Source organism: Hippocampus guttulatus, chromosome 3 (assembly GCF_054856545.1).
Source record: "Hippocampus guttulatus isolate MCC_2025c chromosome 3, RoL_Hgut_1.0, whole genome shotgun sequence".
NCBI lineage: Eukaryota > Metazoa > Chordata > Actinopteri > Syngnathiformes > Syngnathidae > Hippocampus > Hippocampus guttulatus.
Window position 1 is genome coordinate 3,718,042 of NC_141263.1, and position 15,307 is coordinate 3,733,348.

At 43.1% G+C, this 15,307-nt stretch overlaps 2 protein-coding genes across 5 annotated transcripts; both read left to right on the forward strand.

Moving 5' to 3' along the window:
- Nucleotides 1-1,869: 1,869 nt before the first annotated feature.
- LOC147207163 (ras association domain-containing protein 8-like) lies at nucleotides 1,870-8,405 on the forward strand. 4 transcript variants are annotated; one of them, XM_086107852.1, is made up of 6 exons: nucleotides 1,870-2,244; nucleotides 2,673-2,741; nucleotides 4,473-4,600; nucleotides 5,537-6,181; nucleotides 6,254-6,510; nucleotides 6,590-8,405. In XM_086107852.1, exons 3-6 carry the CDS (start codon nucleotides 4,498-4,500, stop codon nucleotides 6,776-6,778), a joined length of 1,194 nt encoding a protein of 397 aa, XP_085963978.1. In that variant the 5' UTR covers nucleotides 1,870-2,244; nucleotides 2,673-2,741; nucleotides 4,473-4,497; the 3' UTR covers nucleotides 6,779-8,405. The 4 variants fall into 4 exon arrangements, with proteins under 4 accessions (XP_085963978.1, XP_085963979.1, XP_085963976.1 ...); XM_086107850.1 differs by having other exon boundaries at nucleotides 1,871-2,244; nucleotides 2,673-2,822; XM_086107853.1 differs by lacking the exon at nucleotides 2,673-2,741.
- A 1,092-nt stretch (nucleotides 8,406-9,497) lies between these two features.
- Nucleotides 9,498-10,260, forward strand: LOC147207164 (retinal cone rhodopsin-sensitive cGMP 3',5'-cyclic phosphodiesterase subunit gamma-like). Its single transcript, XM_086106622.1, has 3 exons — nucleotides 9,498-9,637; nucleotides 9,716-9,750; nucleotides 9,828-10,260. Exons 1-3 carry the CDS (start codon nucleotides 9,531-9,533, stop codon nucleotides 9,902-9,904), a joined length of 219 nt encoding a protein of 72 aa, XP_085962748.1. The 5' UTR covers nucleotides 9,498-9,530; the 3' UTR covers nucleotides 9,905-10,260.
- The last annotated feature ends 5,047 nt before the right edge of the window (nucleotides 10,261-15,307 follow it).

Consider the following 15,307-nt stretch of genomic DNA (forward strand, 5'->3'; position numbering starts at 1 on the left):
CAACAGTTTAAACATGCTGTGTTCCAACCCTTGATCAAGAAACCTGGTCTTGATCCAGATGTGCTGTCAAGTTTCAGGCCCATTTCCAAACTGCCTTTCATTTCCAAAATTCTGGAAAAAGTGGTGCACATGCAGTTGAAATTTTTCTTGGATGAACATAACATCTTGGAGGTCTTCCAGTCAGGTTTCAAGACGATGCATTGCACGGAGTCAGCCCTGTTAGGCGTTTCTAATGACATCCTCCTGGCAAATGACGCTGGAGACCACGTGTGTCTAGTTTTATTGGACTTAACTGCAGCATTTGATACAGTGGATCACAGTATTCTGCTGACTCGTTTGCAGCAATTGGTGGGCATTGGCAGCAGTGCTCTTGAGTGGTTTAGGTCCTATTTAGCTGATAGAACCTTTTGTGTCAGCCTTGGCTGCTCTGAGTCACGCACTGCTCCCCTGTCATGTGGTGTTCCACAGGGCTCAACTCTGGGGCCTCTGCTGTTCTCGCTGTATCTGCTCCCATTGGGTTCCATCTTAAGGAAACATGGTATTCCCTTCCACTGCTATGCAGATGACTGCCAGATCTATGTCCCACTGAGCAAGAAAGACGCCTTCTCATTAAGGCCACTCCTATCCTGTCTGGAAGAAATCAAAACCTGGATGGCACAACATTTCTTGAGATTCAATGAAAAGAAGACAGAGGTGATATTGTTTGGTCCCAGTGGCCCTTGTACATTCCATCCTGTAGACTTGGGCCCCCTGTCTCCTTATCTTAAGTCAACAGTCTCAAACTTGGGCCTTAAACTGGACAGTGATTTCAAACTCGATCGGCAAATTGGTGCCATTGTTAAATCCAGCTTCTTTCACCTTAGACAGCTGGCCAAAAGAAAACCTCTCCTCTCACATGAACACTTTGAGACAGTAATTCATGCCTTTGTCACATCCCGGCTCGATTACTGCAATGCCCTTTACTTTGGAGTCAGCCAGTCCTCCATTAAGCCCCTTCAGCTGGTCCAGAATGCCGCTGCTCGCCTCTTGACTGGTACTCGTAAGAGGGAGCACATAACTCCTACTCTGGCATCCCTTTACTGGCTCCCCATTCATTTTGGAGTTATTTTCAAGATCCTCTTATTTGTTTTCAAATCTCTGAATAATCTCGCGCCACCTTACCTCTCTGAGCTCATCCGCCCCTACACACCTGCCCGGCGCCTCAGGTCTGTGGACCAGACATTATTAGAAGTACCAAGAACTAAACTGAGGCTCAGAGGGGATCGAGCCTTTTCTGTTGCTGGTCCCTCTCTCTGGAATGACCTCCCACTGAACATTCGGCAAGCCTCCTCGCTGCCCATCTTCAAAACCCTCCTCAAAACTCACTTGTATTCTTTGGCATTCGACTCAGCATGACTTAGATTTGTTCTTGGTTTTACTGTTTGGTGCTTTCTACCGCCTTTATTACCGATTTGTTTTACTGTTTATTGTGCATGTTAAATTGCTCCATGTACAGCACTTTGTATGCAGCGATGGCTGTTTGAAAGTGCTCTATAAATACTGTTGACTTGACTTGACTTTCTTTGTTTCCGGCATTTGGTTGAGAGGCGTACCTCCATATAATCTCATGAATGTGTTTCTTTTACACTTCCTGATTGAAATCTGGACCCCTCAGGAGCCCAAATCGATTCGTAAACTGCAGAAAATAAATTAAAAGCCTTCGAAGGAACTGTTCATCGCCTCCAGCCTTTATTTGGATTACCAACATTCTCCTCGTCCGAAATTCAACGAACACGCGGGGAAGAGGAGGCCGCTCTTCCCCCAACAGTGCTTATCTCTGTCTACCACTATAATTGCATAGTACTGCAGGAAAACAGAGCCATCGGTCCTCACCACACAGACACACACCAAAGAGGAGAAAACAAAAGATGGTTTCATCGACAGACACATTTGTTTGTGCATAAAATTTCATAGTCTTATGTTCTTTGTAGAATTTAAATCTGATCTTGAGATTTTGAATGACAAGAAAATTTCAAAACTTTAAACAGTGCATGCACCAAGGTTCCTCCCACAAATGACTGAAATCACTTTTCTCACAAAACACCTAGCAGGTCCACATTCCTGCACTTCATTTGTCTTCCTAAACTGGAGTGAATCAGTAGCTGAATATATGAGGCCTGCTTTGTCCATCAACAAACCAACTTAACTACAGGACAGCAGGCACAGGATCAGGACTATCAATGATCAAGAGGCTTAAACTAAGAGGTAAATGTACACACCCTTAGCAATTGTTGTGAATTGTTTTTAAACATCATGTTTGGGGTCTGAAAGTTTTTTGTTTTTTTTTAAGTGACAAAAATACTGTAAATATGCCACACCCACCAACAGCATTCCCAACTTTGGTCGAAGAATCTAAAACCGTGTGGAGAGGGAAAAGTACTGTTCAATTATGCGATCATTAAACAATTCGGGTGGCACGGTGGAGAACTGGTGAGCATGTCGGCGGAGGTGCAGGATTCGGTTCCGACTCTGGCATTCCTCTGTGAAGTTTGCATGTTCTCCCCATGCCTGCGTTTTGAGTTTTCTCCGGGTACCCCGCTTTCCTCCCACATCAACATTCCAGAATGGCAGGTTTATGGAACATTCTAAATGAATGATTGTTTGTCTTTGTGTGCCCTGCGATTGGCTGGCAGGCAGTTCCAGGTGTCCCCCACCTACTGAAGATGGCTCGTGGGGTTGGCTCCAGCACACCCACGACCCTCGTGAGGATGAGCGGATTAGAAAATGGATGGATGGATGGATGGATGGTGTTCAGGAACAGCAGCATATTAGTCATTCAGACTGTATGTCGTAAATTATCCCAACAATTTTGTCAGTGATGTATTTTCATGTCTCACCGTTTTTCGCAGTCACTTTGGTACATTTCTCAGATCAGAATTGAAATTTGCAAAACAGTGAATGCATTTCTCCAATTAATTCATACAAATAGCAAAACATCATGGTTCCTTTGTAAAAGTCCATTTCTTTCTTGCCACCGAACAAAGAACAAACCACTGAACCAAAATTTCTTGCCAAATTCAGAAATAAATATCCGCATCACTGAGCATGCGGATTAGAAAATGGAGGGATGAAAGGCAATTCATTCAACTCAAATTTAAAGTCACAAACATAGATCATTGACTGACAAACATATTTCATCTTTTAACAAGATAGAAGAATTGAGGTGGGTTGTAGAAAGCAACCAATCAAAAATTAACTGGAGTTAATTGCAATAGTTTAAGATGACCTCGCATGACATGTCCTCTACTTTTTTCTGGAATGTTCTGATGCCACCCAGGATATTTTTGAATACTGTGAATCAAGTGGAAGTATAAGTGTGTCGCCTTCGTCAATCAGGAATGTGGGCATGTTCTGCTACATTCCATGTTTCCTTCAAACGTGTACACAGAGACAAAGCCCCGCACGCTTCACACACCGACATCTGTTCTCACGGATGACAGATAAACATACCTGGTGGGAACGCATATTCATTTTGTTCGATTTTAACGGAGACTGTTCAGATTATTATTATTATTTTTTTTTTTTTGAGCATGCTGAAGGCTTGTCAAGGATAATATGTCATACTTCAAGCACTCCTTCAGCAAGGCAAATGGATTTCACATCACAGACAATGACTTTTGCTGAGGTCACTGATGGATGGTGTATGGTGTCAAACTCAAGGCCTCGGGGCCAGATCTGGCCCGCCACATCATTTTAATTGGCCCGCGACAGCAAATCAAACATATCAACTTCCATGGTTGATGCTTGGTAAAATTTTGTAAAATTTCAAATTCTCCCATGTACTAAATAACATATATTGTCATCATTTTCTTGTTACCAAACTCCTCATAACAGTCACTTCAATAATAGTTGAATAAACCATTATTCTTGACTTCTTCATGTGGTTTGACAGTCACTCCAAGGGAAACGCGTGCCCATGTGGCCCGCGACAAAAATGAGTTTGACACCCCTGATATAATGGTTCGCCACTTACGCCCCCACTCGGTGGTCGTGTAACTCTGTGTGTCACGATGCGTGGTGATGATGGACCCTAAAAAGCAGGCAAGAGGGAGGAACAGGGTGTACTTGACAAATTGTATTAAAACATAGAGAAAATTAAATCCAAAATAAACACAGTCCAAAGTATCAAACAAAAATCACAACTGAAGCTAAAACATAACAGTGACTGAAACATGACTGAAACAAACCTGACAGCAGCAAACAAGGAAACAATGACCCGACAATGAGTGGTCGGGCGGGAGTCCTTTTATACGACTAATCTCATAACGACCAACAGGTGTGCAGCTGCAGGGGGAGCCCTACAGTGCCACCTGTTGGTCCAAAACAGAATCATGACAGTGTGAGAGTGGTTGTTGGTCTTTTTGTGAATTGGGAAGTGGTGTAGAAAATAGATGGGAGGTGGAATTTCACTGACCGTTGGTCTGTCTTCATAGATTCTGGCGGTGTTATGTGTCAGCGATGGAGATGAAGGTGTGGGTGGAGGATGCAGTCCGAGTGGTGTGTGGCATATCCCAGACTACTTCTTGTCAGGATGTTGTCATTTCTCTCGCACAAGCAATTGGTAGGCTCTTTCTTCATACTTCCCACGTCAAACTGAACCAAAACCTTTTGGCAAATTTGTTTTCAAAAAATAATCATTACCGTGGAACCAGAGGTGTTTCTTACTTCAACATGTTAAAGGGTCTTGCTGCTAAGTAAAAACCGTGAAATTTTATTAGTATGATTAATTGCAAACCAATTGGACAGAAATTTAGTGTACCAAACAGATGCCACGTCGTTGGCCATACAAGTTTCTCAATTGTGTTCAAATACTGTAGAGACAATGTCGGAGAGTATTGTATTGGTTTACTATGCTTGACAACAGTGGTGTTTTAAATTCTTGTGAATGACAGGTAATGTTGTGCATATTGTTTCAATGTCTTTTACCGTACTTGGAGACTTCTGAGAATTTCTTTTGAAACATGAGCCAACTGGAGGTCCATCAGTGTCTCCAAGCTTATGGTGTTTGACCTTTATGGTTGGAAGCATATTATTTGCCACGTATTAGGACTGTGCATCTCTCGATGTTTTTCGAGATATGGGGCACGATATGGTTTAAGGATGAAACAACATTAAAATGTAATGATTCAATTTGGTTCGATTTAGTAGGCTTATGATTTCATTTGATATGGTACAGCTGAAGCTTTGGTCATGTTTATGCAACAACATTTAAAAGCTCTCCAAAGCACAAACTACTCAAGTTAATTCAATTCAATCAGCAAAGTCAAACCAATTTACATCGAATTATATTTGGTGTGCGTCTCTCATAAGACGATTGATCCTTACCACGGTACATGGGCTGCGGTCTGATTCAAGGATGCAACGATTTTGAAATGAAACGATTCGATTCAGTTTGTCAAAAGATTTTCCAATTTGATTTTTTTTTTTTTTTTTTTTGGTTGCACTCCTACATATGACTGTATTTGTGGCTTACATTAACCTGATATCTATTTCGCAGGTCAAACCGGTCGTTACATTCTCATCTCGAAATTACGGGGCACAGAAAGAAAGTTAGGTGCCGATGAATGTCCGCTCCAGCACCTGAATAAGCTTGGACAGTTGGCCACTGAGGTCCAGTTCATTCTGCGACGGACTGGTCCCAGCCCGAGTGATGGGCAAGAGAAAAAATCCAGAGTCATTCACCCGGCTCTGCTCAAACCACAAGCATCAGAATCCTCGCAACGCAGGGAGCCAGAGAAGACTCACACCTTCCATCTGAGTGCACCAACAGTACCCAGAAGGACTAAATCAAAGCAGGCTCTGGAATCTCCACATGAACCGAACGCTTCCCCTGTAAACTTTCTTGATCCTCACAACCCACCAAAGGTAAATGGCACTTCCTTCTCCTCCAAGGAGGAGATATTTAGGCAGATTCTGCAGCAACAGAGGATGCTGAAAGATTTGCAGCTTCATCTTAAAGATCTGGAGGATGAGACTGAGTGGTGGGAACATGAAACAGCATCTGCTACGATTCCTGGAAGGAATTCAGGGTATGCAGAAGAACTGGACAGACTGGAACAATGGTTTGAATATAATGAGGCAGAGCAAATGCGGAGTCAGCTCTGGAGAGAAAGGTTGCAGGAAAAACTAGATAGAGAACAAGGTAGGATACCGATGTTTGTCCTTTTGGACTATCTTCAAAATCAAAACTGTCTTCATTCATTCTTCACAACAGAATTGCAGAATGATCTACACCAGATACAGACATCGGTACTTGATCATAATTATCGGATTGAGGAAGTTGTGGACCATTTGTCACATCTGGAGCGCAACATGCAACTTGAAAGCTCTCAGGTGGACGCTCAACACTCTGAAGGGATCTTGAGGACCCTGCAATGGGAGCTCAGCCATCGCATGCAGCAGAGCAAAGAAATGGATGATACTTTGTCAAGTACTTTGAAAGAGCTGCAAACTGCAGAGGACAAGCTTAGGGTATGATTTTTCATTTTGTGACCATTCTTTGAATGTGTGTAATAGTTTTTTTGCTAATTGAATCTGCATCATTCTTTAGGGCAAATGGGAGACAATTGAGGAGCTGAAAAAGGAGCTGAGACAATGTAACTTGCAGCATTTCATCCAGCAGACCAGTGGCACTTCACTTGTAGACCAGACAACCTCTTTGCCTGTCAATGAAACCTTCCTCCGCAATGCTGGCATTATGGAAGGGGACAAGCCTGCCGGTGCCATTTACAGTGAATGAAAATGTTCAACAATTACACATGTGAAATTGTGATCGTTCACGATACACAGTGATATGTCATTATTCATATTTTCCTTTTCATTGATTATGTTCCAGCTAATGAAAACCCCAAATTCACCCCCTCAACAAATTTGGAGATGACTTAAGAAATGTAACACCACAGCTTCATTGCTGTCTTCTGCAGCATCTTGCATATCAATTATTTTACTGATCAGTTCGACCACAGGTGTCAAAGTCAAGGCCCGGGGACCTGATCTGGCCCACCACATCATTTTATGAGGCCTGTGAAAGCAAATCAAGCATGTCACGTTCCATGATGCTTGCTAAAGTCTGAACCAAAATTTCAAATGGTCGTATGTAATTCACAAAACAGCCATTATTCTTGACTTCTGATTTTAAAACTAGTTATTCGTCCATTTGTTGTGCGCTGTGTATGTAACATTGTATGTGGAGGGGGTTAAACATTTATCGGGTTTCCCCAAATTCATAATGGCCCTCCAAAGGAAACCGTAACTACAATGTGGCCCGTGACAAATATGAGTTTGACACCCCTGAGTTAGAAACTGCGCATTTTGCAGGTCTTTTCAACATATTCAGGCGCAATAAAGGGGACTACCCCTTTCACGAGTGGTGTGTGTGCGCGCGTGCGTGGACGTGCGTCAACAACTGTGTGCGTGTGCATGCGTGCGTCAATGACTGTACGCGCGTGTGTGCTCGTGTGTGGGTGTGCATGTGTGGGTCAGTGACTGTGCATGCGTGTGTGTGTGTATGTGTATGATTTGGCATATGATGGTGTGCAAATCGAATTTCTGCCGCCAAACACTACATCCCTGATTCAGCCCATGGACCAAGGAGTCATCCGTGCTTTCAAGGCTCTCTATACGCGCAACACCCTGCAACATCTTGTTGACGCTATGGACTCGGATCAAGATTTCTCACTGAAGGACTACTGGCGTGGATACACCATCGCATCGTGTCTCCAAAACATTCAGAGGGCCATTCAGGAAATGAAAACGGAAACTCTGAAGGCCTGCTGGAAAAAACTATGGCCAGAGGCAGTGCAAAACGCAACCGGAGGCTCGCTTGACGAGGTCCACCACTCTGCCGTAGAAACAGCTGTGAATCTGGCTAAACAGATTGGAGGAGACGGCTTTAATGACATGAGTCCGGATGACATAAACGCCCTGATTGATGGAGACGCACAGCCGCTGACCGATGCAGAGCTGGCAGAAATGACAAAGCCACAAAGCGACGATGAAAGAGAAGAGGGAGAAGAGGACACGAGAGATGAGGAGGAAGGACTAACGCTTGGTCGCTTAGCAACCATGGTGCGAATGGCCACTGAACTTAAGCGAATAGCTGAGGAATGGGACCCTTTGATGAGCCGTTCATTACAGTTCTCCAACGTAATCGATGGTGGCATGTCGGTGTACAAGGATCTTTTTGCAAAGAAGAAAAAAGAGCGACAACAGCTGCCTATCACTATGTTCTTCTCCCGAACAAACACACCTGCACCGCGGGCTTCAGAAGAAGAGAACACTGCAGAGCGCAGTCAGGATGCAGCGGCCCAGTCTGAAGAGCAGTGAAACGGCCTACACGCGAGTCACTGTATTTGTACACATGTAATAGTTGCTAATTGTAAAAAAAAAATAAAGTTTTCTATTTCGCGGATTTCACTTATCGCGGGTCATTTTCGGAATGTAACCCCCGCGATAAACGAGGGATTACTGTACATCAAATCCTCTGAATCACTATACAAATCAATTCATTGAGTGCATTATTATTATCGCCTTTTAATTACCGGTAATAAAAGCACTCTGTCTTGCTGTGTCACTACTCTGTGTGTGTGTGTGTGTGTGTGTGTGTGTGTGTGTGTGTGTGTGTGTGCGTGTGTGTGTGTGTGTGTGTGCGTGTGTGTGTGTGTGTGTGTTGGTAGTGAAGGGTTATCACACACAGACGCACGATTGTGGTGGAAGATGAAGTGCACACTTCACAGTGACCACCCTTTTTTCCACAAGGGGGGATCTTGCAGTTTCTATAACGTACTTTTTGTGCATCTTATTTCCTATCTGGACTCCAGCGGATGTGTTTATACTTTCGCTGTGTAGACCGCGTGCTTTGCCTGCGCTGAAATTAAAAGGAATTAGAGGATCCGTTTCCTTCGCTTTTTGGGGATTCCGTGCAAGCATCCCTTTCTAACTTCACTGGTCTACGAAAATACCAAAAGAAATCTCCATCCATACGTGCACAGTTAGCCTTCACACTAAACTTGAACTGGAGTTGAAAATAGCGCCCTGAATGTAACATTATTAGAAAACGTTGAGGGCGGCTGGGTGGCTCAGTGGGTGACACTGCTGACTTTGGACACTGTGGTTGGGGTTCATATCCTGGTCAACATGGAGAACCCCCCCACTCACCACCAACACCCACAGTAAATGGCTTTGTTGCACGCATAAGGAGGACATCCAGTGTTTAAAAACTGCCAAACATACAAATGACTTGCTGTGACAACCCCTGACACGACTTCTTAGAAAAACGTGTTTGTAAAATGGTTTGGTACACTCTATTTTTAGAACAGCTTTTTACAGGAATATACTGTAATAGTGAACAAACGTGGGCATCTACTGTATACCGAAATAACGGCAGCCGTGTATTCACTTGGTCCTATTTTATTACAAAAGTGTGTTCCATTCATTAAATGTTTTACTGTAATTTGTTGGAAATAATGCAGTAATTTATTGATTTCCTAGAAATGAATGCAGCGGCGGAACCAGAGGGCGCCAATGCCAATCCTCCCAAGTCAAAGGAGAAGGAGACAAGACTGTTTAAGAGCAAGGCTCCCAAAGCTGGACAGAAGGAGTAAGTTGACAGTCAACACAAGTCCTGGGTCATTACAATGTTAACTTATTAAATTATATGGTGAAATCTTCTTCTTAGATTTGATGATGTTCCTGGGATGGATGGCATCAGAGGTACCTGTCACTGGATTAAGTAAGTAGCGAGAAAGCCCAAACACTGTTTGAACATGTGTTTTTTCGCTTTGCTTTAGATGCAGAAGTCATCTGCCCCTGGGAGGCTTTTGGGGACATGGAGCTGAGTGATCTGGCCCAGTTTGGGATTGTCTAAACACTGTGCCACCAAAACGCAATTCATTCAGATTGATTGTTCTTTTGAATGTTTGCTGGAAAGCTGGTTGGGTCTTAAATGGGAACAGCTGATACTGTGACATGGAAGAAGATCTTGAGGTGTAACATTTCACATTTTGCGCCGCTTGCTACAGCTTCAACATTAAGAATCTTTTTTTTTTCTAGTCACTTTTAGGAGTATAGTACCTTGTTGTCCTTCTTTAGCCCAGGATTTGTAAAAGTGTAACACACTGTACTCCTGCTTGGGTTGTATACACATAAAATGTAAATCTATGCTTGTGTGCTGTTTAATGTTAACTAATGTTACAAATATAATAAATTCATATTTGAATAACCTTTTCTGTGACATTCACTTTTTATTTGTTTGATGTGGATACGTGAACCATTTTCAGTGGGAGTGTTTCAGCACCCTCTGGACTGAGAAAATATGCCCATTTTCATGGATGTACAGTATATGCCATTATTTTTCTCGTATGGTTTGAATCAAACATCCATGCAGTCATTCCAAAACTTATAGTGCCAGAGCCCAATTTGAGTCCTTAAAAATCCTCTGAAGCCAACCAAAATGTCAACATATGAGAGTCAATAATTCCCAGAGCGGCGTCCCGGTTGTCCAGTGGTTAGCGCATCAACCTCACAGTGCAGAGGTTCAATTCCAGCTCCGGCCTCCCTGTGTGGAGTTTGCACGTTCTCCCCGGGCCTGCGTGCGTTTTCACCGGGTACTCCGGTTTCCTCCCACATTCCAAAAACATGCATGGCAGGCTGATTGAACATTCTAAATTGTCCCTAGGTGTGAGTGTGAGTCCTCTCTGTGTGCCCTGTGATTGGCTGGCAACTAGTTCAGGGTGTCCCCCGCCTAATGCCCGTAGACAGCTGGGATAGGCTGCAGCACCCCCCGAGAGCCTTGTGAGGATAAGCGGATCGGAAAATGAATGAATGAATAATTCCCAGAGCAGTGAATCAATTTATGAAATCTCTGTTCCATAAATATTCCTAAATCTACTGTCTGGAATGACAAAACTCCTATTGAACCTCCAGATACTACATAACAGTTATCTAAAATGTCTGATCTTGATTTAAATACTCCCTAAAAGTTACATAAATACTGAGTAAATCAACTGACGAGGTCTGCTTAGTTACATATATACAGATCTGGATTGAAAGTGGACAGGAATATTCCTCTTGCTAAAATACAGTATATACTGTATTTAACCAGAATGAGCATACATGAACATGGAGATCTATCAGCGCGATTCACTCATCCTCACAAGGCTTGGGGGTGTGCTGGTGCCTATGCCAGCTGTCTTCGAGCAGTACACCCTGAATTGGTTTCCAGCCAATCGTAGGGCACACATGGACAGACAACCACTAATCACACCTCGGGACAATTTCGAGTGTTCAATCAACCTACCATGCATGCTTTTGGAATGTGACAGGAAACCGGAGTACCCAGAGAAAACCCACAGAGGCACGGGGAGAACATATACAAACTCCACACTGCCCGGAATTGTTTCTTGACCTCTGACAGACTCCTTGTTCTGTCTCATCCATGTCAATCTTGTCTATGTTCCTCTGAACCGGTTGTAACTGGGAAGTGAATTCCTTGTGTGTTTCTTGCATACATGGCCAATAAATCTAATTCTGTTTCTGAACTGTGAGGCGGATACACTCACCAGGTTACACCGTGTCACAGACATAACCTCATTCTAGCTTTTCTTCCACTCAACAATTTAACTCTCCTTCCTTTATCCAACTACTGCACAAAGTACAATATTCAATGTGTTTGGAAAACTGCAATATCCATAGACTTTGCAAAATCACAGCACATTCTTCTCAGCCATGGTGCCTCCCTGACAAACGTATTGTAATATAAAAAATAATGAATAAGAAGATACAGAAGGACACCTGATTCCTCACACTTTCTTTCTTTCCTTTTCTTTAGTCCTCTTGCACTTCATGGCGCGTAGAGCCAAACATTGCAACCAGGTCTCTCCATCTGGGTCTATTGTGGGTAAGATGTTGAGCTTGTGCCAGGGTCACATTGCAGGCCTCAAGGTCCAGGTCTATTACATCCAGCCAGCGAGTGTGGGGGGCACCTCTGGGTCGTCTCCAGCCAGCTTGCTGGGGGTTGAAGGCCAAGATGGTGCGGGTTGGATGTTCCTGGGGCAGGCGGATGACATGGCTATACCATCGCACTCGGCACATTACTGTGAGACGAGAGGCTGGTGGCTGTTTGGTTTTGTCTCTTAAAGCCTGATTTGTGATGTGCTGGGTCCACGAGATACCTTCAATCCTCCTGAGGGCCCTGGAGTCAAAGCCATCAAGCCTGGCCGCAAGAATGTTATTCAGTGGCCAGGTTTCGGAGCCGTACAGGAGGACGGAGATGACTGAGGCATTGTAGACTTTGTTGCCCGGTATATGTGCCGGTGGCACCACAGCGGTCTCCACAAGGGCTGCATGACAGAGGCTGCAAGGGCGCAGCAACAGTCCACCTCTGTTTTGAGGTCTCCATTGTTAGTCACTGTCAAGCCGAGATATTGAAATTCCTCACAGTAGTACTCACTAAAGTCACTAAACAAATAACTAGATTACAGAACACACAGGAAAGAGGGGGAGACTGTCTGTCATGAACATTGTGAAATACTTCGTGGGAGGATTCAAATTCACATTTTTGTCTGAGGGAGATTTCTGTTTTAGGTTTGTGACCGCTAAAAATGAAAATATTAAGATTTGTTGTATACTCTGTGCTGTCAACAGAGTTTTGACAGTGGCTTCATTAAGATAACAAAAACAAACAAAAAAAAGCAGGAGGTTACTATTAAAAGCAACCGGATGTCATTTGTATCTTAAACGGGGTTGTCGGTATCTGCTTAATGTAATCATTACAGTAACTTGTAATCTACATTTGTTACCTTTAAAAAAAGTAATCACTCAAGTGACTAAGTTACGTTTCAAGTCAAGTGCAGCAACACTGTCATCAATTGATTGCTGTCAAAATGGACCTAAACTAGATTTTGGTTGGTACTGTCTACGCACATGGCAACTCTGATCCCAGGAATGCTCTTGTGCCCAAATTTCCTGGAAATGTTGGTCCACTATAAGAGCTCAAAGAGTAAAGGTTCCATTAAACCTGTAGATCACAGGTGTCAAACTCAAGGTCCGGGGGCCACATCTGGCCCACCACATCATTTTATGTGGCCCACGAAAGCAGCTCAAACATGTCAACTTCCATGATCCTTTCTAAAATGTCTACCAAAATGTCAAATTCTCATATGTAATAAATAAGAGATCTATTCTAAGGATTTTCTTGCTACCAAACCCCTCATTATAGTAACTAAAACAATAGTTGAATTAACAGTTATTCATGACTTCTCACTAAAATGTGGCCCTCACCAAAAATGAGTTGGACACCCCTGCTGTAATAATAATAATACATTTTATTAGATCATAAGAAATGTCTCTTGCCACACGTTGGGACCTGTGTCCAAAGAAAATTACGCTTTTTTTTTGTGTGTGTAGTTATGAAAGCAATCTTTTTATAACCTCTGTCTTTAAAGTGGCATATTTTGAGACAGCCGTATAGATAATCCAGCTCAAGTCAGTTAAGGGTAGGACCTTCGTGACATCACACTTTTCACATTGCGTAATGCATGGGCATGAGCTACCAGTATATAAAATACTTTTTGTTCAAAAATATATTTTGGGTTGAAGAAATTTCTTTTCAAGCCATTGTACAGCATAGCACCAAACAACTGAGGAGTCATAGCGAGGAACACGAAGAGGGCCTTAGTCCAAGAAAATGTGATTTTATTTTAGTTGTGTAGGGTTTCAAACTAGATTTAGTTCTTGTCAATCTTTCAACATCATGAGAAAGTCTACAATTTTGACTGACTGAATTACTTCGTCGTTATTTATTTGTTCTTTCAGGGTTTGCCCACAGTGGCTTATTTACCTTAAACCGAGGATAACTGGATTTGATAATTTTAAACCCCCTGTTAGGTCAACACTCAAAATACCCGTTAACACCACTCGGTGTACGACCACCAAATCTGTCACTTAACCATTGCTGGGAGGTGCTTAAACCATGGCTATAAAAGTAAGGTGAGAACATGATGAGGTGACCAATAGAGAGACTGCAAGAAGAAAGAAGGCTCAGTCTTTGTCTTGCAGCTACTTTATTGACTCTTCTCTGCAAAGAGAAATTTCTTTGGAATACAGCACTCCTAAAACAACAAGTAAGTAAATTTTCTGGGGTGTTATTTTCCCATACTGATTCTTTTATGTAAACATCTGATCAAGTATTTATGTCGAATGTGGTATTTCTTAGAGTAGATAATATGATGATATACAATGTTTATTACATTAACCACAACTGGTATCAATTGTTCCTGTCTTCAGTGTTTCTCAAAAACAAATGCAACATTTCTTCTTTGATGGTAAATGTAATTTTCAAAGTAAAGTGTAGAGAGTCAAACTAAACTGTTCTATCATGGACTTGAATATGAATGAGCCAACAAATGTTGAAAAAATGTTTTTTTCAAGATTACAATTTTCACAAGAATCAAACTTAATTTGAAAGGTATTTGTAAAGATTGTAAGCGGGACAATAAGATAAAAACAAATAGTCTGTGAGACCGTGAAAAGGAGGTTTGCGGGTAAAAATTCCAAAATATCCTATTGGAAGTGTCATTCGTTAAGACGGTGATGCAGTGATTGGGGGTGGGGGGGGGGGGGGGGTGAATATGCGAAAATTTGAAACCACGCTCCACGGTGGAAAAGTTGAATTCGCTCCAACATTGCGTTGCCGCGGCCCGGTAGTCCAGTGGTTAGCACGTCAACTTCACAGTGCAGAGGTACCGGGTTCAATTCCAGCTCCGGCCTCCCTGTGTGGAGTTTGCATGTTCTCCCCGGGCCTGCGTGGGTTTTCTCCGGGTGTTCCGGTTTCCTCCCACGTTCCAAAAACATGCATGGCAGGCTGATTGAACACACTAAATTGTCCCTAGATGTGTGTGTGAGCGCGCATGGTTGTTCGTCTCTGTGTGCCCTGCGATTGGCTGGCGACCGGTTCAGGGTGTCCCCCGCCTACTGCCCGATGACGGTTGGGATAGGCTCCAGCTCCCCCCGCAACCCTAGTGAGGATTAAGCGGTTCGGATAATGGATGGATGGATTGCGTTGCCATATCAAGAAATCCTGAGAGGTTTTGTTCAGTAAAGAGGCGAAATTGGTGGCTGTACAACGCCGAGAAGCTTCACTATGTCACTGCACCTGCTGACATTGCACTGAGTATCTGACACTACCTGGCCTTGAAGAACAACGGCATGCTCGACCAACCTTCCTACTCACTTGATTTAATCCCATGTTAATTTTTCCTCTTTCCCAAGA